The 23,362-nt window shown below is 39.2% G+C and overlaps 3 protein-coding genes across 10 annotated transcripts in view; 1 reads left to right on the top strand and 2 right to left on the bottom strand.

Annotated features, from left to right (window-relative positions):
* adamts7 (a disintegrin-like and metallopeptidase (reprolysin type) with thrombospondin type 1 motif, 7) overlaps positions 1-3,717 on the bottom strand; it is a 138,469-nt gene extending 134,752 nt beyond the window's left edge. For all 3 annotated transcript variants that reach the window (XM_008404673.2, XM_008404672.2, XM_008404674.2), the window contains exon 1: positions 2,002-3,717. In XM_008404673.2, the coding sequence (XP_008402895.1) occupies positions 2,002-2,122 (121 nt within the window). In that variant the 5' untranslated portion in view covers positions 2,123-3,717. The remainder of the gene's footprint in view (positions 1-2,001) is intronic.
* Positions 3,718-6,102: 2,385 nt separating this feature from the next.
* On the top strand, positions 6,103-9,714 carry rxfp3.3a2 (relaxin family peptide receptor 3.3a2). 2 transcript variants are annotated; one of them, XM_017303830.1, is made up of 3 exons: positions 6,103-6,840; positions 7,223-7,259; positions 7,343-9,714. In XM_017303830.1, the coding sequence occupies exons 1-3, from the start codon at positions 6,720-6,722 to the stop codon at positions 8,520-8,522; spliced, it is 1,338 nt and encodes a 445-aa protein (XP_017159319.1). In that variant the 5' UTR covers positions 6,103-6,719; the 3' UTR covers positions 8,523-9,714. The 2 variants fall into 2 exon arrangements, with proteins under 2 accessions (XP_017159319.1, XP_017159320.1); XM_017303831.1 differs by having other exon boundaries at positions 6,750-6,840; positions 7,142-7,259.
* A 5,734-nt stretch (positions 9,715-15,448) lies between these two features.
* Positions 15,449-23,362, bottom strand: part of itga11a (integrin, alpha 11a) — a 57,134-nt gene continuing 49,220 nt past the window's right edge. For all 5 annotated transcript variants that reach the window (XM_008404664.2, XM_008404665.2, XM_008404667.2 and 2 more), the window contains 9 exons: positions 20,482-20,558; positions 20,300-20,383; positions 20,018-20,108; positions 19,790-19,903; positions 18,443-18,526; positions 18,236-18,346; positions 18,003-18,098; positions 17,005-17,118; positions 15,449-16,696 (listed from right to left, as the gene is read on the bottom strand). In XM_008404664.2, the coding sequence (XP_008402886.1) occupies positions 16,619-16,696; positions 17,005-17,118; positions 18,003-18,098; positions 18,236-18,346; positions 18,443-18,526; positions 19,790-19,903; positions 20,018-20,108; positions 20,300-20,383; positions 20,482-20,558 (849 nt within the window). In that variant the 3' untranslated portion in view covers positions 15,449-16,618. The remainder of the gene's footprint in view (positions 16,697-17,004; positions 17,119-18,002; positions 18,099-18,235; positions 18,347-18,442; positions 18,527-19,789; positions 19,904-20,017; positions 20,109-20,299; positions 20,384-20,481; positions 20,559-23,362) is intronic.

Genomic DNA, 23,362 nt, shown 5'->3' on the forward strand with positions numbered 1-23,362 from the left:
CCTTTAGTGACCCTTCAGGAGCTCCGTAGCCATCCAACATGACCCGAAAAATCTAAATCTAGCTGAAAATGTTTAGGGGAAGTTCTAAACCAATTCAAGTTTCAGACCATTGATGACTTGTCGAAGTCATTTTCACTCCACGAAGCAGCATTCCCAATGACACATTCACATTAATCATGCCTAAACATGTTTTGAAATGAAACGAGAACATCAGATACTCTCAACTGAATCCTGCTGACTTCTGAAACTTTTAACCCCCCGTGCTTTTATTATTTATTTGGAAACTCGTCTTATCAAGGGAGTGTGTGAGAGTTTACTCCTTCTTTTCTTGACGTGTTACTCGGTACAGAGTAAATTTAGACTTATCACCATCCTTGGAGTCTAACTGAGCATACAAACCAATTTTTTTCCAGTGCTGCAATTTTAAAATCGATTTTAATCCAATCAAAAATATAATTATAGCAGTGAAAATTGTCCTCCCATCACTGATAAATGTTTTAGTAAGTTTAAATGCAATACTTGTTTTTTCTGATCACACTTCTTTCCTTATATTTGTTTGTTGTTGTTTTTTAAACCCAGATTTTAATAAATCAGTCTGACATTAAAACAAATATTTATATTTACTGACATTTTCTTGGTCGTTTTGCTGAACTGGTGCAGACTAATAACTGAACCCTCATGATTCAGAAGAGCAGCTTTCCCACAGCCAAGAGATGCTTTTGCTGACATTGTAGTTTCAGGAATGAGAAGATTCTGACTGTGTCAGCTCAGACTGAATGACTTGTTGCCAAGCTGGAACGTATTAAGTCTGTGCAGTCATTTCCAAAGGGTGAAACATTTGTCTAGTGAAACACAAAGGGTGACTTTTTATTTTGGCCAGGCAGTCTGCACAGATGCATCTGGACAAATGAGAATATCTTCGAGAAGGTACTCCGTTTATTAAATCTAAAGGAAATCAATCACATTACATAGGTTTAGTAGTAAAGTTTTTATTAATAAATGGACATTTTATTAATAAACTGAAAACTTGTTATTCATCTGTTATTAAATGCATAGTGCATTAGGGGAAAAAAGTATTTTATCAGAGGTAGGTCTGTACCTAAGTTCTTGACTTTAATTTTGGACAGTTTAAGACACCTTACAACTTTAAAACACTATCTGAGCTTTTTTTTTTTTTTTTTTTTTTTTTAACTGATTGAGTGATTCCTCCCCTCAGCATCACATGTTTGCCTTGAATCCCCGATGAATCCATCCTGTTCACCCTTCTGATGTGAACAGGATTTGAGTGCATTCAACCCAGCTTTGTTCTCCCAGACCTTGGGAGTGTTTTGGCTTTTCGCATCTACAACAACAAACTGAGGGAATTGCTGGGAGGACAGACATGTGGAGTGGAGTTTAGTGGAGTGGAGTGGCGGGGTGGAGGGGAGGGGAGGGGAGGGGAAAGGTGGAGGCGTGGGAGTGTTTCCGACCAGATATCAGATGCTCCCGTCTCCATGCAGCAGGAGAATGGGAACTGGCTCGCTTATTTATATATATTTTAAAAAACTGTGCATATTGCATCCTGTAAATTCCCAGAGTAAAGCTGCGGTTTCCTGCTGCTGACATGAGAGGTCAGAGGTCGGCGTCGGAGCACAAGCACTTCCACTAGGTTTTCGTGTCGGATCGGATGGAAACGGATGGAACAGCGCTGCTCATTATAAAGCACGTCTCCGGAGCGACCACAATGAGCTGGAATTGCTGTGGTCAGCTGCAAAGTCTGCGAACAGAGGTCCAGAAGCTGGCTTCTAGTCACAGAGACAGAAAACTACCCCGTCTGGCTCTTGCCTTCTCTGGCTTTAATTAGACGCACTCATGGAGCAAATGAAGCACCGCTGAGCCAGACGCCGCAACAAGAGGTCGTGTTGATGTAAAAAAAAAAAAAAAAAAAAAAAAAAAAAAGAAAGAAAGAAAGCACGACTCGAAAAGCCTGTGGTGGATGGAGCTGAGAGAGAGGCCACTGACCTGGTTCGTGAGGGGATCCGATGGCTTTGCAGATCTCCAGCGCCAAAAGAAGCGCGACGAGGACTTGAATGGGAGACGCTCTTTGTCCAGCAGCGTGGAGCCCCAACTCCGAACGGTTCATTTTGTCAGGACGGGGACCTGCGTGTCAGAAACATCTAATGCCTTCCTATAAAGCTGCACGGCGCTCAATTCAGATGGAGTCCATATGAGTTAGATGCGCGTTCGGCGTCACTTGGACCATGCGCTTCAGCCGTCACAGTCCTAATAAAGATCTCCAACATGGGCCTGATCATCGTTTGCGTCCGCTGCTTGTTTTAGATGCATTCCGCCTCCAACTCTGTAACTTTTGTAAAGTCGGCTTTGACACTTTATTGAGCGGTCCTTGGTTCTTCCTCCTGTCCTCCATCAGTCTCCTCCCGACTGCCAGTGACAGCTTGAAAACTTTTCTTTTTTTTTTTTTTTCCTTTTTTTCCCCTTGGCAAACTTTTGCAGAGCCACCCCCACAGATGGGAGGACTCTCAGACAATAGGCTGGCTCTTCAAGGACCGAGCGGAGGCTTAAAGGGGAACGGCCGCACCAAGAAATCGGATACAGTCAAACGATCCAGCCTGCATGCAAGCACAGCCCAGAAAAAGCTGAGGCCTGGCGGGTTCTCAGTGGGTCAGATGAGGACCCGCTCAGATGGGATGCATTCACTTAAAATCGGAGAAAGCACTTTAGATCAGTGGATCCACTTTGTGCAACACAGCGACGATCTTTTTGGATTGAGGAATACTCTTTAAGAAAAAAAAAATAAAAAAAAGAGGGTTAAAACCAGATAGTTTCATAGGAAGCTGTGACGGAAAGGATTATATTGGCTCCATAAACGTTTTCCCACAAATGATTTTTGAGGACAGTTATTAAATTTGCAAACACGCAGCTCAATGTTTAAATTATTACTCTAACTTGTTTATTATGGCTTTTTATAAAATGCATTAATGTCATTTTTGAAGAGAAAGGGGAATTGGTGAACACAGCTTCAGTATCTGTGGGTTTAAAATTAACTTCCTTTTGAATTTTTTTTGTGTGTGTGCATAACTCCATACCACCTTAGTTGCCTAAATTAAAAAAAATATCTATTTAATTACATGGTTAATTTTGCTTGAGTCTGATTTGGTTTATCACCTTATGCACCTCTTAGGGTGACACAAAAACAGCAGCTATGCTCACAGTGTCTTTGTGTCTTAAAGGTTCTGATTCCAGTTTGGAAGGACTGCTGCACCAGGACTAGGCCAACAGTGGCTACTTTGGGACTTGGGCAGCATTTTGTGCTTTTTGACAAGAATAAAAAACAAAACATGCTTTTATGGTAAACTGCAAACGTGGAGTAATGCCAGAAATAAGTAATTAGATTGGTCTCTGGTTGCTGATGTGTGCATTTTCACCGTATGTGCCTCTTAGGGCGACAGTCCAACAGTCTAGAAAATGTAAGCAGGTACTCAGCTTTAACTAGTTTAGAAGGGTTAGGGTTAGGAACGTTAAATGTGATGGTAGTTTCTTAAACTTTTCATAGTTGCTGTTGTCGGGGGAAAAGCTTTATTTAAAACCATTTCAGAGTAAGTGTCACCAACCAGATGAGCAAAAATATGCCTATTTACTTTAGTTTATCAAAATTACTCCACGGCAATAAAAGGCGAGGAGTACCCAGGTGAAAAAAAAGTAGCCTATACTTTAGTATACTTCAAACATACTTAAATTTGTGAAAGTACACTTTAAGTATACTAATTATTAAGTGTACTACCTATAAGTATATCTGAAGTATACTAAAAATACACTTGTACCAATTACGAAATTAGTACTTTAAACACACTTAAACATAATTGTACCAAAATACAATTTTAATATATTCAATAAAAGTATACTTTAAGTCAACAAAATATGAATGAATATATATGAATTTTTAAGTGCCTTAATAATATTTTACTATTTATTAAAATTGCAATAAAAAAAGGATAATCATGATGTAATTTTTAAGAAAGTACCCAATCCATTTTCAGATGTGTGATGTAAAACCTTATAATCAACGGCATTAGCACATTTTCATTTATTTAAAAAACGCCACAAAGAGAAGAAAAAACTTGAACGCAGGGAAGATAACAGACGTTGTTCAAATTCGCCATTTTTACTCGCATAATATTGTCTTAAAAGTAGAGGGGGCCTTGACAATAGTTACTAATTTTGGTAAATTCAAGCTGGTGAAGTCATAGTCCGAGTTAGACGACAACACAACGGGACAACAACCGATGGAAATGAAATGTGTGTCACAAAAGGAGCCCGGGGGAACGAAGGCTGCTAAGTGTTGCTAGCTGGTGGTAAGTTTGCCTATTAATTATCTTCATTTAATTATAAACAGTACAGTAAATATATATATAACTTACGTTGGTTTCTTAAATAATTATCAATTTTATTGTGACTTGTATGATTATTACTATAGGAATCATTCAGCTTCATGTAATAACTGCATGGAGGTTGTTTGTCTCGACTTATACTTTGATTCATAAACTAACTTGGTTTAAATTAAGCTCCATAAGACAGAGACTTTGATATTGTGAGGTGGTTGTTGTTCTAACTTGTTCATCAATGATTTTATCAATGATTTCATCAAACATAAATAATGATTTTATTTATGTTTGCAGTCTAACTAAGCAAATGAAGATGAAAGAGGAAGCCAGAGAAATCAGGTGTTAGGAAACCAAAAGACTTTACTGTCTCAGAAGAAGCTCTGGCTCCACCAGATCACCAACCTCATGAACCTCCACATTGTCTTCATGATGCAAGTTTGTTTTTTCAATGAGGAGCTAGCTACATTTTCAACAACAAAAACTGATGTGTTACCAACACTAAGTGCTTAATAAACATGATTTGATTTAAAGATAACTGGAAATATTTTTTCTCCTTGTTAATCTAACATTTCTCTTTCATACATTTTATTTGTTGTTGGCTTTCAGGGCCCTGTGATGGACTGGTGACCTGTCCAGGGTGAACYYTGCCTCTCATCKGATKGCTGCTGGAGATGGGCACCACCAGCCCCCCTCACCACCCTGCAAGGACCAGTGTGTTCAGATCATGGATGGAAAGATTTTAAGTTAGTTTGTCTTCTTAAGTCCACACTTAAAACAGCTTCATAGTTATTGCCAACATCAACTGATTCTATGACATTGCTGACTCTTTTTTCTACTTCTAACATAAACAGGCAAAGACACCCAGAAATGTTTTTCCACCCCAGGCTTCCGGTCCCAATCATCATCAGTTCTTATGATGTCACATACATGGCGAGTCCACAACGTCTTAAAATTGTGTTATTTTTTTATTTGCCATTTTTCTGTTCTCTTTAAATACAAATGCTTTCTCTGTTTAATTGCTCTATTGTTCTTTTTTGTAGGTTCCTGTAAGGTGCAGTGAACAGGAATGTTCTGTTTTTGATCCTCACTGTCATGTTTTATTGTCACACTTAAATTTTCATGTTCATGTGTTCACTTTAAATGTGTTAACTGATAATTTATCTTAAGTTCAAGTTGTGAGTAAAATTAGACAGTTTTAAAATGTCTGTAATAAAACAATGTTTGAATTACCTTGAACATCTTGTGTAATTAATCTTTCCATGTAATTTTAGCCTAAAACAATGTAAGTACTGTAGTGTAGTTATGCATGTCATTTACAAAATAGGAAAGTATGAATAAAGACTTTCATGAGTAATTAAAATTGTAGTTTATTATCAATAGTAGGAAATCAAAAATAAAAATTAAATGTAATTTAAATACATTAATATATTAATAGTATATTTAAAATATATTTGAAGTATATAAAATATATTTTTAATATAATTCTGACAGAATTATTACACTTAAAATATAATAATTCTTAAAATATAATAAAGGTCTGAAATATATTTAAAAAGTATACTTTAAGTACACTTGAAGTTGTTCCAAAAAAGTATGTATAGTATACTAAAATATACTATTAGTTGTAATTTAATACTATTTAAATACTACTAAAGTATACTAGGCACAAAATTGGTTGTTCCAAAATAGTACAGTTTAAGTACATCGATAAAAGTATATTAAAGTATGTTAAAATTTAGTATACTAAAGTATACTTTTTTTTCACCTGGGTAAGGACACTCAAAAATACCAGGATTAATGTACTGTATGCTAATGTGGCGTATTTATAATAACAGACCTTTGTGTGACATTTGTCACCAAAGCACTTTAACAGATGATGTTGCTGACGAAGCAGAAGTTGCCCAGAAGAGTGATGCCAAAAACTCAAAGCGCCAGCAGAAACGGAATGAAGACAGACGGACAGACAGATATGTGCTGTTTGACATTAGGAGATAGAAAGGACAGACAAACAAACCTTGATTTTATTATGCAGCATGCATACCTGTTCAGAGTAATTCAGTAGCAGCTTAAATACAATGAGAATGTCTAAATGTTTAGGAAATCAAACCACACATACAGTTAAACTCAGTTAAAAATCATTTTGAATATGGTCAAGATGGTCATTATTGTATTGACTGATGTAAAACAGACGTAATTCCGTGCTGGGGGGTGGCGCACTTTAGTTTGTTTGTTTGTTTTGTTTGTGCAGGTGTACGGGGTCGTGCCTGAGTGGAACGCGATGAAGAGGTTCTGGAAGGTCGGTGGTTCCTATGCTCCTGTAGGACCTTGTGAGCTCGGATGGATGCTGCCCATGTTTGGGAGGGAGGAGTTAATCCCTCCAGCTGCCCTCACACCCCTCACCCCTCTGCAGGTCACCCTGTTCTGCAGCAGCGCAGCCGGAGAACCACGCGGTGGAACGGTAACTTAGGACGTTTTCACTTGTGCATCGTTAAACTGATCCGTGTCTTCTCGTAAAACCTGAAGCCTTTAAATGTTGTCTACCACAACCTCTACTGTGTGTTGCACTTGTCACGCTAACATTTCTTGTATTGAGTCCAAATTTTTTGCATTTTCTTCTGGCGTTGCTGCGCTAAAGTAATCAGTTTGGCTGTTTTTACGCACAGCCCGAGTGCGCAGCGATTCCAGTCACAAGCTCGTCTTGCGTTAATGAAGAACATGACACCTTTTTGTTTCTACCAGTAAATGTCTGTCATCTTTAGCAAATGAATGACGGAGCTACAGTCATTTCTAGCGCGGGACAGTCTGCTTCTCTCTCTTTCTGTTGACCAATCCTGGCGCAGCGGCGGAGCGACACACCTGTATAAAAGCGGATTCCAGGTCAGCTGACATTCAGAAGGGGAAGCGATGAAGATGACAGGGTGCTGAGGAAGGAGCACGGAATCTCTCTCTCTCTCTCTCAGATGGGGATGTTCTGCGTGCTGCGCGTCTTTAAAGATGGATGAGCTCTTTAACCAAAGCGCAGCGCCGAACCAAAGTTCCGCTGGAGATGACAAGTTCACATTCGAGGACATCGACGTGAGCGCGGACGGCTCTGCCGTCCTGAGGATATTCATATCGGTGGTGTACTCGGTGGTGTGCGCCGTCGGCTTGGTGGGGAACCTCCTCGTGTTCTTTCTCATGAGGGTGCGACAGGGTCGCAAGAGATCCACTATAAATGTGTTCATCACCAACTTGGCAGTGACGGACTTCCAGTTCGTCCTCACTCTGCCCTTCTGGGCCGTGGACACCGCGCTGGACTTCAGCTGGCCGTTTGGAGGCGCGATGTGCAAGATCGTCCTGTCGGTCACCGTCATGAACATGTACGCCAGCGTCTTCTTCCTCACCGCCATGAGCGTGACCCGCTACCTCTCCGTGGCTTCAGCACTGAAGAAAAGGTCCTACAGAAGGTCACGGTGCGTCAAGTGGGTGTGCGCGGTGCTGTGGCTGGCCGCCACCGCGGCCACGGCTCCCACGGCCGTCTTCTCCACTGTGACGGTGGTCGCCGGAGAAAAGCTGTGCCTCCTTAGGTTTCCGGAGGGACACGACTGGCTGGCCCTTTACCACATCCAGAAAATACTGATTGCTTTCGTCATCCCGATGTTCATCGTTTGTGTCAATTACATGATGCTCCTGCGCTTCGTCAGGCGGAAAAGCATGGACGGCAGCAACCCCAAACGGAGATCCAGGGTCACCAAGTCTGTCGCCATTGTCGTTTTGTCCTTCTTCTGCTGCTGGATGCCAAACCACGCCATCACCTTCTGGGGCGTCTTGGTGAAATTTAACGCGGCCAACTGGGACACGTCCTACTACACGGTGCACACGTACGTGTTCCCGGTCACGGTGTGTTTGGCACACACAAACAGCTGCTTGAACCCCATCCTTTACTGCCTGATGAGGCCGGAGATCAGGAAGATGCTGAGCGGCCTGTTTTGGAGAGTCTCCAGTCCCACTCAGAGCAAGGCTTGCGCGACGCGCTCCGTTACGCACATAGAAACCCAGGGAGTGGTGCCCCTCCAGATCATTGACAACACCGAGTACACGCTGTCCATCATAGACCGTAAAGGTTCATCAAGTTCTAAGCCAATCCCATACACCCACTGAATAAAAAAAAAGAAGCTTTTATTTATTTTTATGCTTTGCTCCGTCTGCTGGCATTGCTCGTGCGTAATGTGTTCACAAGTCTGAAAATCACTATATTCTATGTACTACGAGTCACATGGAATGATCATTGCGTGTGAAAACTATAAAACGGTTGACTCATTCTGTGATTTTTCTATGAGATTAATCTTTTCACGCTATAAGTGACAAAAGGACTGGGACAGGACGGGTCAGCCATGGACATGACATGGAGAGAGGAGCAGATATTCACTGTCGAACCCTAAAATATAAAAATGTTTTTGCCATGATATTCACCATGTAAAGCCTGACTGTAAATAAATTGCTTTTCCATCAGAGAAAAAAAAAGAAGAAAAAATTGGCTGATTATTGCTCCGAGCTAATTTCATTCTGTGATAGATTTTTCATTTGTCTTTAATTATAATAATGACTTTTCAGAATCGGCCAGAGTTTTTGAATCAGTCTTGTTCTACCGCTTCTGGATGTAAATTGTGCAAATGTTTTAAGAGGTTTAAGCACTAATGACGTGGTTCAGATGCTGTACCAAGCATCACTGCCTTAAGCTGTAAAACATATTTATTTTTGATACTTTGTCCCCATTATCTGTCATGTAGTGGGTAACAGTGAGCTATGAAGTTACTTCTGAAGTAAAAACAGCATTAAATGAAACCAAGCTGTGCTACATAGTGAAAGACTTAATGGATGTTCTAATTGAAATGCTTAATGACCAGGCTAGATGCTACTACCACTACAGGCTAGTAATGTACAGACTCACTCAATACAATTGAATATTTCTGAAAAGTTTGTTTATTTCAAGAACTTTATTACCAAGTGATATAATAATTACTCATACTGGTGATTTCCAGACTTTATTTTGGTTGTGATTTTTTTGTGTGTGCTAACAATAAAAACATGATATTTAGTTACAAAAGACCAATGAAAGAAAAATCATTTTAAGACACAGAAAAGTGGGTTTGCTGATCAACTTAGTTATTTTCAACTGGTGCTTTTAATCTGACAAATGAGCCTCATCAGAAAGTATATTCTATTGTTTTAAATATGACTTTCTTACCTGATGCATTTAAATACTGCTGCATGTTCATTAAAAGAAATGTGTGAATTAATAAGTTACAAAACAGACAAGTAAAACAAAATAAAGGTGCATATGTGAATTTTAGATGGTGGTTGGTGAGAAGCTCTCTTTCCCAAATAGAAATCTGCCTGATGAAAACTGTCTTTTAAGTTGTTTTTTTTACCTCAAACTTGGATATTTCAACTTTTAAGCTAAAATGCAATAGAAACAAACCACTAAAGTTTTCTTCTACCTCTCAGCAAACTGAGTAAGCACAAATCAGTCATTCATAAATGCTACACAGATGATAGTAGTTGGAAAACTTTGTTGTTTAGTGGTAAAATGTTTGAGAACGTTGTCCTCCTGTGAGTAAAAAAAAAATGCAAATATAAAGCAGTCAATCTCTCCTTGTGCACAGAGTGCAGATGCTGATTTAAATAAATACTTAACGGAGCGTTTGATTGAAGAGAACCGTTGAAAAATGATTTTCATCAGCCCGGCACCTGAGCTGGACTGATGTGTAACTAAGAGGAGAGATGGCTCATAAATGTCCATCTGTCATCTTTTGGCTCAAGTGAAGACCCTCCATGGACAAGCGAGGAAAGCTGCCCACCGCACAGGCCAGGAGGTGAGGGGGGGTCACCTGGATGCAGACGGCTTTATCGGCTTCCAGCTTTGTGTGCTGATGCTCCTCTTCTCCATCTGCGTTTCTTGTCCTCTGCATCCCTTTGTGTTGCTGTCGAGAGGTTTTGTGAGATCGCAAAATGCTGTGGTCAGGTTGTTTTTTCCATTCTTCCTCTTGCTTTTCCACGAGTGCAAAAAAAAAAAAAAAAAAAAAAGCAGCTGGAAACCTGCCCGTTCAGTGTGTTTAGGTTGTGTAAATGACAAAGGGGTTTCACGAGCTCTTAAAACGAGGGAACACGTTTAGTAAGAGTGAACCCGAATAAGCTTGGTTTAATTAAAGCTGCAGATATAACGGAGGATGACAAAGCTTTGTGTATGGTGCAGCTAATACCGTTACAGAGTACTTTTTATAGCATGTCGGCGTGCGTCACCCAGCCGCAGGCCGCCCTCAGGGAATGCTTTTGTTAGTGAGACGTCTGCAGAACTTTTTATATTGACTTACAACTTTTGATTTCTACACTTACTTCCAAGTAGACAGAATGTCTTTAATATTTCAACGTGGTCTTGATGCATTTCTCTCCAGGCTTTCTGGGTATTCTTAGAAGCTCGATTTCTGTCCAGCACCTATATCAACCTAAACGCATATTTTGTTTTTGATGACTTAACACCGATTTTGAAGAGCTCAGTTTTATGCATTTTGTTCCCTGTAAAGCTTTTCGTTCCCATTTTTGAATATGGAAAAACATATCTAAAGTAAGACGGGTGAAGATACAAAGTGATGTTAAGATGAAATAAACTTTTTTGGGGTTATTATCAACTTGGCTAATACATCTTATGGCAGATATTTTATCTCCAAAGATATGATATATATATGCACATCTAGTGGAGAGAGTTTTTAGCCTCAAGCATCTTCTTACAGACTGAAAGACATGGATTAAAAACGTGAAAGATTAGAAGAAAACCTTTATGGTATAAAGTAAAAATGAGATGTAGTTTGAACATTTTATACTTCATATGCAGAAAGTAGATGAACGTTTGAGAGTCAACTGTCTTTGAAATTGTCAGTTTAAGTCACACCTGCACCCTGGTTTGTCGCTTTTTTTGAGTTTGCCAGTCAAAAAGTATATTTATGTTGCATTGATGTCGGCAGTTTTTTTTACTAAGCGACTTCATTGCAACATTTGCACACGTTGCTTGTAATCTGCATCACCAATAATTAAAACGTATTACGGTAATTCATTTTAAGTTGTATATTTTCGATTTATCCCACATCTCTGAGGTTGTTTTGGTCATTTTCATTCTTGTAATCTTTAGTATGGCATACTGTATCATTTTCAGTGGCAGTAAAAAAACAAACCTTGCCCTCGGGGATCAATATGTTTTCATGATGGCAGTATTCTTGTGAAACTGCTCTGCAGGTGTCAGCAGCACAGACAGGCTTTCCACCACAAAAATGACTCTGTCCGTTGAAATCTGCCCTGATTTATTATAGTTATTTGAGATTAAGAAAGTAATATTAACAATTTAATTCGTCTCTGTGCGTGCACCTGCAGGTCTCAGTGATTTACACACAGCATCAGAGTCTGAGGAGAACCTGGAAAGTATTTAGTAACTGATAGAAAAATTATTTCTGAATCCATTTAAGAAAGCCTGTGTTGTGGGGTTATGTAAGTAGATCAACATAAAAAAAACAAGATGCAAACAATGTGGCAAGCCAGTAAATTATAATGACTCTTATGATGCATTTTTTCTGTGTGGCAAAAAGACACAAAAGTTTCCTACACATCGCAGTCTCCTTGTTTTATTTAAACTCCTCATTAAAATATTTGATGTAGACACCAAGTAAATGTTTACATCATAGGTTATTTGTAATCTGAAGACAATAATCTCAACACATTTCATATCACATGCAAAATAACGCACCAGCCAATACATAAAATCAATGAAAGGAGACTTATTTTTAAATGTACTGTAGTTACAGAGGCATTTGGTCAACACCGCCCCTTACTGGTGGCTGCAGGTCAATACAACAAAATCCTCAACGCATCGAAACGCGCTCTTCAGAAGCAAAGTGGATTTAAATGCCAGACTTCATCTTCATACAGGTACATCCAAATTAATATGAAATGCTCATCACAGCAACGCAACACTGTAAAACTGATTTAAATCAATTCAATAAGCACATGGTGATATATTTAAAAAAGGGAATTTCTGCTAATTTTGAGTTTATCGCTAATGAAAAGAAATCCGTTTCTCAGAAATTGAGCAAATATTGAGACACAATAATAGTAATAATAATAAGAATGTAGCCTACTGTCAATTTTGAAACACAGCTCTACTGAAAAGTGTGCCCATAAGCTCTCAGTCATTGGTTTGTGGATATTTTTGCTTGACTTAAGCAGGAGGCAATCAACCGGAGGCTCTGCCAGATATTCAGGAAGTTCAGATGATCAGCCTTCTGCTCTTCGACATCGAGCGGCTCCAATGATTTAAGTGGAAAATGTTGACTGCCAGCACTCCACTTATACAAACACAGATAAACTGTTTTATTGTACAGAAATTAAAAACAACCAAGCCAGTTGTAAATCAAATCCAAATGAACCAAATTCATTCAAGTGTCATGGAGCACCGTTGTTCCAAATCGAGAGAGATGATTCTTTCTCGAGATAAACTTTAGCGTTCATCGGTTCAACAACCAGCAGCTCCGTGCAGCGCCAGCCTGCTGATTGGTAGAATCAGCTCCAGGTGTGCCAGCCTGCCAGGCTCTCCGGCAAAGATCCTCCCTGAGGAAAGAGCACTCACACGCTATAGTATTTACACCCTTACTTATAATCGAGTCATGAGTGTGTCCTCGATTGAATGTTAGCTGTTTAACATGATGGGTCAAACCAAAGTTTTGAAGAATACTACATAGCTTTTTTCTCTCCGTCTTAGGTCACAGTATTATTGCCATAGATATTTTATTCTATGGAAGATGCCTTAATTTCTTGAACATTTAAGAATAAACAAGTACTGTATATAAGTCATGTTTAAGATAGTTTTCCCATCTGTGGTGCCTGCACATCTTTGAGTTTTTGGTTTATCTCACCATTGATGCTCTAGTATTTTTTTTAAAGAGGGTGGAGATAATCATGCCGTGAAATAAACGAGTTAGCCAGTTTGTACCACCAGAGCATAGCCAGATTGATCTCCTTTAAAGGTATTTTCAAACACCCTAGAGGACAATAGCTCTGTGATCAATGGCTGTCTGTGTGCTCAGATGAAAAACACTTTAGAAAGATACAAAGAAGGACGCTCTAGGCAGCTCTGATAAGTTTTGTGAATCCAAAAGACTTTTTTAGTCACGCAAATTATGTTTTTTCACATTAAAATGCCCATCTTTCATCTTTCATTACTTTTAGCTATTTGATTCAGAAATTTATCTTTTCAAAAAAGATACTGAAAAGACTGAGCAAGTTGTTTTCAAACACATCTTGCTTGTATATTCATTTAAGTTCTTTGGTATTTTATGAGAAAACGTATTTGAGAAATTGATTTGAAGATTTTTTATTATCAGACGGCCAATAAACAGCAGCAATATAAACACGTACTTCACCTATAAGGTAAACTATAACATAAAATGTAACTATAAACTTAAGTATAAAATCTGAGCTTTCGGCCCTCTGGCTCACCTGGGTCAACATCAACCATAGGCTATAAAATAAATGTGTATTGATGTTGTGTAAAGGGCTGTGTAATATCTGAGTCATGACAACAATATATATATATTTTTTAGAAAAATAAAAGAATGCCAACCTACTAGCAGTGCCATCTGTCTGGTAAAGAGACCAAGTGCAAATAATAATCTTCATAACATGATTGTTGCGTTACCTTAGCTACAATCTGATGCTATGAGTTTAATCTTTGTGTTTGGTTTGTTCACAATTACAACTCAGCAAATAACCAATTAAATTTGGCCCCCCCTCTCCCAGATTACATCAAATATATGCTGAAATACGGTTCGTGGTGGTGATGAAGAGGGCCCACAAATCATATTCTGCTTCTCCCTGGAACCAGCCCTGCATGATGAGGCAGAGCTGCTGGATGTGAGAGGCAAACGGGAAGATTTAATTTACATGACACAAGCAGGGACGAGGCTTTTCCGCTTACTGAGGTTTTAATAAGAGCCACACATGCTACTTGTTTTTGTTTTCCAGGGTTTATGGGGCAAGTTCCTCTGACTCACCCTGTTGTGTTCATCCATGTGTTTACAAGTCCACTCCAATGTGTAAACAACAGCGTGCTGCGTGAGAACGTGACAGCTTCCCCTTGGGCTAAACCACTGACCCGCTCACCCGTCGCCCCACTGGGGAAATTCCCGGTAGTCCCACATGCCAGTCCGCCCCCCGGGGGACCAAGCATTTTTCAGTCTACATCAAGCGGGGCTGTCCTGTATTTATCTCCATCTGCCTTCCCATCAACTCTTACCAGATTTCATTAACTGCTGAAGAAAAACATCCCCACAGCATTAAGCTGCCCCTGCTGTACCTCTTCACCTTGGGAATGATGTGCTCATGAAGTGTTTTCTTGCCCAGGATGGCCATGTGATGATAACATTACAATTGTGCCGACTTCATTTAGGGGCATCAATCTTCTAGATTTTACTAGCAAAAATATTTGAAAATGTATTACTTTATTATAGAATCCCAATAGAATAGGATGGATGTATTTTAAGGTTGTGATGTGACAGATTGCTAAAAATAAATAAATAAAACATAAAAAAAAATTCCAAAAGGGTTTGAATACTTTTGCAAGGCAGTATACTTGGTTCAACTTCCATGCTTGATCCATCTTCTATAAACAGGGTTTGTAACAAATTTGAACAAATATGAAGCCATGGATTTATTTATGAAATGAAAATTGAGTTACTTAAAGTATATCTTAAATGATACTGATAACATATGTAAGGTCATTTCAGAGCTTTCTCAACACAAAAAGAATAACACAAGTTTCCGTGAGTTTTTATAGTTTTAGGTTAAAATATGAAAGACTTGCAACTATGCTATAGAATTGGTCTGTTGTAAAGTTGTTCGGAAATAATCTCCGGACATCAGTTACCTTGATTAAAAACAGCAATATTCTCTTATCATGTTGTAAAAGTTTTAAAATGAGTTAGACTTTTAAGTTGGTAATTAGCAGAACATTGTGATAACGCTTTAAAAAGAAAAAAAACAAATCCATTTCCACAACAATTTATTCTTTGCTTTTCCTTCAAATTGTACAGCAACAGGTACAACTTTTAATAACAGAAATGATGTGAGGGTAACATTTCCTGTCAGAAACTCATTATATTACCAATCAAGACAAAAAAATAAACATCAACCACGTTTAATTTTTGACCACATTACAGCTTTCCACATCACGTCAACGAAACACATGGATTCATATGCGTCTTCTGTATTCCTATTTGTAATATCTGCTTATAAGTTAGTATTTCATGCACACCTTTTGCTCTGATGCAGTGCACAATAAAAGGCATGAAACCGTCTCATACTGTGATCATTCTGTAGCACACTTTTTTTTTTTGCTTAACTTAAAAAAAGGAATGCTATATATAATGTGAAAATATCGTAAAAAAAATGTAATACTGAAATTGAATTTAAAAAGGTACTTGTTTATTTACAACTTCAAGTTAATTTTGTACAATGTCAAAAACAAAAAAGTGCATCGAAATTCTTTAAAGAGCATCTTGTGTTTGAGGAAGTAGGATTTGGGAGCGTCCTTTTCTAGAAGTAAAGAAAAGCATCTGAAAGCTAAACATGGTGCATATCATTTCTTCTTTCATAGATTCTGACAACTAAACAATGCAGATTATTACTGTGTAATGCCTTGACAGCATTGGTTGGGTGGAGAGCCACCCATGAGGTGTTTTATTAGGCACAGACTTTTTTTTCTTCGCACAATAAATACGCACAAATAAGAAATAGCCATAAAAACGTCGAACCAAATGAATATAAACAGTTCTATTCGTTTTTTTTTTCATTTTTTTTTTTAAAGGAAGCCAGGAAGAAAAATACCACCACAGCTCCAAGATCTGTGGAGGGACGACACCACAGGCAGTGGAATACGGAGAAAAAAAAAAAGTGGGACCGATGTTGTACCAGTGCAAGAATGCTGAGTGAGTGCGACAGTGCTGACTCGAGGGTCAGAGAGGCTGGGGACGCGGGACGGGTCCAGTGCACTGAATAAAGCCTTGCATCAGCGGATAATGCCGTCCTGTCTGTGTGAACAGCCACTGCGGGGCCGGGGAGCGGCGAGGTGGGAGAGGGGTGTGGGGGCGTCGAGGTGGTCCCTGAGTGTCTCGTCCCCTGTGGGAAAGGCGTCTGCAGGACTCACTCAGCCTGCGTTACCGCTCCTCGGCTACTTTGCCGTTGGCCTCCTGCTCCTCCTTGTCTTTCCGTTTCTGTCTCCGGAAGAAGCCGAGCTGCACAGACGATCGGTCACATGAAGAAATAAGGTTATGACTCCGTGCTGGAAACACACATCACTGCTACGTCATGCAAACTTTGTCGTGGCGTTGGGTGCGAACCGATTTCGGGATGTTTTCGAGGGAACAAACGTTTTACGCAAAAACAATGAGCACAAAGTAGCACGAAGGACTCAATTTAAACCACTATTTCTCTCATATTATTATTCTTTTTTAATGCATGCAAACACAAGTGTTTCTTTTCATGAAGCACGCTGAAAAGTTGATGAGAAGAGGTAAAGCGGGACACGAGAAGAGAAGCTTACCTTCCACAGAGCCAGGCTGAGAAGAGCTAACAATAAGAGCCCTCCCAGTGTGCTGCCAACAATAATCCAGGTAGGGATTCTGTAATCTCCCTCCTTCCTGATCTCCAGGATTATCTGTCAAACAGCATCAGAAACATGTCACTTTGCTGAAAAACACTCAGGTTCATATACATTACGGTGTCTTGATGCTTCGTTATGTGATCAATATAAATATTTCTTAGTGTCGTGTGCATGATACAATATGAGATGTAACATTAGGAATGTTTGACGGCAATCTATGAAAGATAATAGATGTTAGTCAGGACTGAGAAGTGAGGGCGACACTTCTGCTAATAAAAGTTACGTTCTTGCTAAAGAGAAATATTGTCCAATGCTGATCGTTATTTAAACACACACACACGCACACCCCCCCACACACACACACACCAAAGGACTGTTGTAGACATTTGATTCAGCGCTTTTAAATGTTAATGATTTGCACTCTCCACGAATCATGAATTTCAAATAATGTCATTATACACCCATTACCCCTGTTTATGTGGAAAAATATTTACTGTTGCTTTAATGAGCATGCAGAGCAAATGGAGCGTGACAATGATTAATGACCAGTAGATGGCAGCAAAGTTCAACATTTGAGTTCAGACCTGGACAATGCTGCTGCTGGTCCTTTCGGTCCCTCAGCACCACAAAGCAAATTCACTCCAACAGGGACATTCATAGAGTGGCTACACCTACCTGTGTCTATGCTCCTTATTGTTATTGTTACATTTAATGTTCAGTCAGTAAAATGTGTCAATGACAAAAATAGATATTGCTTTCTTTTGAAAATGGTTTTAAAGGCTGCTTTTCTGAAACAGAAGAAACAAACAAACAAACAAACAAACAAAAAAGAGGCAAATGCTCTGATCGTAGTCGGATGTTTTTAAGAAGCCAGTTTCGGATCGGGTCAAACCCGGGGCAGGAGCCGTTTCCAGCAGCAGTAGTTGTTGTTGACTCACATGTCTGACAGGCTTTTCTTCATGTAGGAACGTGGGGCTGGCGGAGGGGAGCTCCACCGAGGCACTCGTTATCAGTTCCAGGACTTTAAACTTCAGCTGGAGACAAAAATCAAAGCATGCGGCCACTATTTTACCGCCACGTCTCACACGAGAGGTAAAACAGCAAACAGCGAGCCGCACAGCGATTTAGCGAGCTGCGTTTACGGAATGCGTGTCTGGAGGTTAGAGCTCACTGCGTGTAACGTGTCTATCCTTAGCGCTCCGGTGATTCGAACTCCGATGTCTCTGTGGGAGGCTATATTGACCGTGCACTGGATTGGCAGGCTGAGCGTGTTGGACTGGTTCTGAGTGGAGAAACAAATTTAAGGGTGATGACAAAGCTGAATGCTATTATTTGTGGTTGCAGTTTATCGTCGTTCTCTCTTTTTTTTTTACTTTACCAAGCGTGAGAAGCGGGACAGATCCTCTGGAGAAGCTCTGCTCAGCGCGATGTGCTGAGGTGGTAAGCAGCGCGTGCCGTCTCTCTGAGGGAGGGGACGATAAAGTAAAGATGCCTTCTTATATCATTAATGAACTTGTATCCTGAAATGTTTGTTTACAATAAACTTTTTTTTTTTCATCCAGTTCTGCATTTTTCTTCTTTCTTTCTTTCTTTTTTTTTTTTTTTTGATTCCAGTCACATCCAAGCATTGGCATCTTGGAACGTTACAAACTAAAACATAATCAAAGAGCAGCCAGTGGTGTATTTTGTTATGGAGGATATGACTTTTTGACCAGGGCGGGCCTCTCTGCGGTAGGCGCTGTGTAAACACTGGAAGAACAGCTAAATGCAGACCTGGAGATATTTACTCTGAATTGGTGCGACATAAATCAACTGGAGTTAATCCACAACATTAAAACTGGGGTCTGATTCACAGGTTGGATAAACTCAGGGGCTATGTTGACTTTTTTAAACTCTGAATTGCATTTTAACCTCATCTAGTCATACAGAAATCATTCACTGAATAATGCATTCATTAAGACACACAATTCAGATTTAATAGTTCCATGGTCTATTTTGTGGAAATTAGAAACATTTGGAATGTTCCTGGTATTTTGATTTGATGTAGATCCCCCCCCCCCCYCCCAAAAAAAACAATGCCTACCAGATAAATTAGAGGGTGCAAAATTATAAGTCATCCCTTTTTCTTTATGATTTGCTTTCAAAGAACCAGAGTGCAATTTGTGATCTTTTATAGTGGCCACGATCAATTGTCACCATAGATGTTTTGTTCTGGCCTGTCATTCGATCTGGTGATCATGGCTCCATGTTGAAAAGTGTTTGAACAAATCAGCTAAACCAGGGTCAGACATAACAGAGGTTGATCTAAATCAATCTATAAAGTCATGTTGTTCAAAACTTCTTCAAAGACAGCAAAGGTCCTGAGAGATGCAGCATCCGGCAGATAGGTGTTGTACATTTTAAGTTGATATAACTCTGTGGGACTCGCCTTGAAAAAGGAGCGAAGGCGTGAAAAAAATAAAATAAAATAGGGAAAATTTCTGATTCATGGGACAGAGTCAAATTTTTAACATTAAAATAGAATCTGCAGTTAAAAATGAGTGAAAAGGCAACAAAAAACCCAAAGGATACTTTTTAAAAATCTTTAGTATTAAGCTATTTATCAAAATGAATCAATCTTTTTTGCAAGAAAGTGTGAGTGTTTGAAACCAAACTTAAATCTGTTGGGGTTCATAAGTAATTGCATTTTAAATGAAACGTATTCACTTCCAGGCTGTGAACTCACCTCGTCGATATAGAAGTCAAAAATCTGCAGGAGCTGGTTCCCGTTCTTTGTCATTTCTGGAATCTCGATGTTTAGCTGCAGATCTCTAACCGGGAAATACCCAAGGTTCTGAATCTGAGAGCCACACAGAGAGAAAGAGAGGTGAATGGTGTAAATTGTTTCCAGGCAGCGTTTGTGTCCTGTATGACACATTAAAAATAACCGGGTGATAAACAATTTCCTTCTCACCTGGAATGTGAAGTTGAAAGGAGGGCCGATAACTCCGGGCTCCTCCAGCGAGAGCTCTGGTTTGATCTCGTAGCGCGTCGGGTTCGAGCCCCTTTTGATGCAAGCAGTAAAAGTAAACAGAGGCACCCCACAGTTTTAAGTATTTTCTTTTTGTTTAAGTTTACATTCCATTTTCACTTGAACTTAGCAATTATATTCTGTATTTCCCCAAGTATAAATAAATAACAGCAATAACTTCAGCAAAGTCACCTGTTTGGTGAGAAGTTAAGGAATTTGACAAACCTGGTGAAGAGAAGGTCTCCCTCATAGCTCAGTGAGTAATAAATGTCATTAACATTATCAGCCCTGTTCACTTCTTCGCCGTCGCTGTAGAGAGAGCGAGTGCACAGCTTTTGTCTTTCGTGAATGTGGAAAACGATGTTTAGAAAAGATCCCTTGGCATAGAGAAAGTGTGCAGTTTGTACCTGGTGGCCTCCAGCAGAACTCTGAGGTGGTCCAGGAAGACGGCACGACTGAACTCGAACTCCAGGCGAAACAACACCTGCAACAATGAAACAATAAACATTATTCTTTCTAAAACCCTGCAGATACAAAAATGCATCAAATTGAAGTAGATAAGAAGTTGAGAAGTTAACTAATTTCAGTAACTTCACTCAAAAAGTGAGACTCGTATTCATGACAAAGCAATGCACGTCAAGCGATTACTTACCATTTTGAAGATTTATGCAGCTAATAAAAACCAGCATTTATTTTATCAGGATATTCAAATATTGCAGAAGTCCAGTTAAAAACACACTACAGAGAGGTCAGCCTTTTGAAAGGCATGTCTACGTACTGAACAGCCATATAAGACCAGCAGACGACCGGTTTCTCAAATCACCACTGACTGTGGAGGCTTTTCACTGGTCCTCAGTTTGAATCCTGGATCCTTTTCTACTCTCCCTTCAGATTTTATGTTCATCATTTTCTAGTACGTTACACATTTTACATCCACCTCTAAATGTCTGGTTCAGGAGTGGCTTAACTCAGCTCTCATCTCTTGGCTTGGTATTTTAAAAATACTTTTTCCTTCCACTGAATGTTCCATTAATATGCTTGGATACATCCTTTTGTGAACAACCAGGTTCTTTCACAATGACACTTTATTGGCTACCCTCCATCCATCGGATGTCTAAAGGAGAGCCAGCAGTCTTCCTCATGATTGTGTCGGTCACAAGATAACATTTATGTTTTGTTTTTGTCATATTTAAATTTCTGAAGTTGAATTTGGGGTTTTCATCGGCTCTAAGTCGAAAGCATCCAAATAAATAAAGATAAATGCCTGAAGTTTTCACTCTCTATATACTGAATGCTAATATTCTACAGTCATTCCTTTTGGAAATGGATTGTTGTTATAAAAAGGCTTTTTGGTAATTTTCTAATTAATTGAGGTGTGTCAGTAAGTCAGAAATGTCTCCACAAGCTGTTTTACAGATCTACACTTTGTAAAGGCTTTGAATTATGGATTTAGCATAAACAAGGCAATAACCTGCTGTATTCTCTGGATTTAACCCCAGGAAGTCGTTTACACGGTAGGTGCTACTTAAAGACAGCAGGAGGAAAATCCCGTTAGTTCAGGGCGTTTCAAAACTCTTACAAGGATCAAACAGAAACAGAGACGGAAAAAGCAAACGATAAGAATAAGTTCCCGAAGAAAAAGCAAAACAAAAAAGGGGTCTGTCAAGCAGCGACGGTCCGATCGGCACACAGAGCAGGAGTGGAGTCGAGTCGAGCATTGTTTACAATCCTCTGTGGCATAATGAAATCCTGATGGATCCAGTCTGACCACAGAGGAATTCACAACAAGGTTACCGGAGCTTCCCTCCTCCATGGAGAGGCTCGTCTGAGACAAACCGCAGACGCAGCGCGAAGACGGTGACCTTACTGTATTTATTAAGACCAAACAAATGTGACAAGCACGCTACAACCGATAACACTCTTCATGTGTGAGTGAGTTATGTTCCTTTCAATAAAAAACCTGAAATGAAACACGCAGAAACAATTGCTATCTCGGTTTCCCCACACAGTCTGAACAACATGTTCGTCATATTAAGTGGAGATTTTTTTTAAAAATCGCCTCCAGCTCCGTTTGTTTGGCTCTGTGTTGGATCTGCTGACCTGTTTTTAGGCACCATGCCCCCTAAAAACTGAACAATGATGGATGGATTTTTAACTATGACACGTCAATAATGTGTGCAGTGAAAAAAGATAAACATCCATTTGGATGGTTTTAAAATTGTAATTTTGTTAAATATGTTCAGAACCTTTTTGAACATAAATAACGCAACTCCACTGTGCAAACATATTAGGTCGCTGTACACCTACTACGCCTTACAGAAGTACTAATGCCCCCATGAATCTTTCACTCTTTGGCACTTTGCAAACCTCCCTGAATTAAATTGGAATTTCATACGACTGACCAAACAGTAAGTATTGTGTTATTGGGAAGTGGAAGGAAAACTGCATGTTTTTGCCAGTTTTGGTGCAAAAACCACCTGTAGGGATTTTATGTCTATAGCAGAACATCTGCAGGTTCTGAGCGTTTTCGTGATTCTTCTCGGCAAAATAGCTCCAACACAAAAACTGGATTTACTGAAAGGAATGTGTGAAGATGATTTTTTTCAGAGCTCAGTGATATAAGGGTTTTGACTAGACCATTGTAGCTATTAAACCAGGGATGTTAAACACCAGTCGTCATGATGCTGTTTGTTCATTAATGTCCTGCAACAAAACTCAGGGATCCCTGCAAACGTTGGTTTTTATCATGAAACATTGCTTACTTAATTAAATACACTTGAATTGAATGGAATACATTGATGCTTGTTGTTGTAATATGACAAAAGTGTTAAAAATGTTGCAATATTAGCAGGAATAATGTCCATTAGCAGCTCCTCTTCCTGAGGTCCACCGTTAAAACACCAAACAAGAAAAAGTCAATCAAATATATAATGGATGACAGATTAATAGCAATAAAACATTAATTATAAGTCATACAAAAAGTTGATAAATACATAAAGTCTATAATAATTGACCATTTGAATTATAAATATCTTGCTCCTAAAAAGCTTTTAGACTTATTTTTAAAAACTGACTTCTGTTCAACTTTAACTAGAGTTAATGGTAGAGAGATCCGTCTTTCATTGCTCTGTGAATAAAGATGCATTTGAGAAAATTACTTTTTGCCAGTGGTGGAGAAAGTACTCAAAAAATTTACTTAAGTAAAAGTACAAATACACAGACAAAAATGTACTTAAGTAAAAGTCAAAGTACCACATTAACATTTTACTTAAGTAAAAGTAAAAAAGT

The sequence above is a fragment of the Poecilia reticulata genome, linkage group LG3, assembly GCF_000633615.1.
Source record: "Poecilia reticulata strain Guanapo linkage group LG3, Guppy_female_1.0+MT, whole genome shotgun sequence".
NCBI classification, from domain to species: domain Eukaryota; kingdom Metazoa; phylum Chordata; class Actinopteri; order Cyprinodontiformes; family Poeciliidae; genus Poecilia; species Poecilia reticulata.

Bases quoted from the DNA above. Each gene is read 5' to 3' on its own strand.
- rxfp3.3a2 (XM_017303830.1), top strand. From the start codon at position 6,720: ATGGATGCTGCCCATGTTTGGGAGGGAGGAGTTAATCCCTCCAGCTGC. The intron at 6,841-7,222 runs GTAACTTAGGAC...ATCCTGGCGCAG, and splicing joins GAGAACCACGCGGTGGAACG to CGGCGGAGCGACACACCTGT. The intron at 7,260-7,342 runs GTCAGCTGACAT...TCTCTCTCTCAG, and splicing joins TGTATAAAAGCGGATTCCAG to ATGGGGATGTTCTGCGTGCT.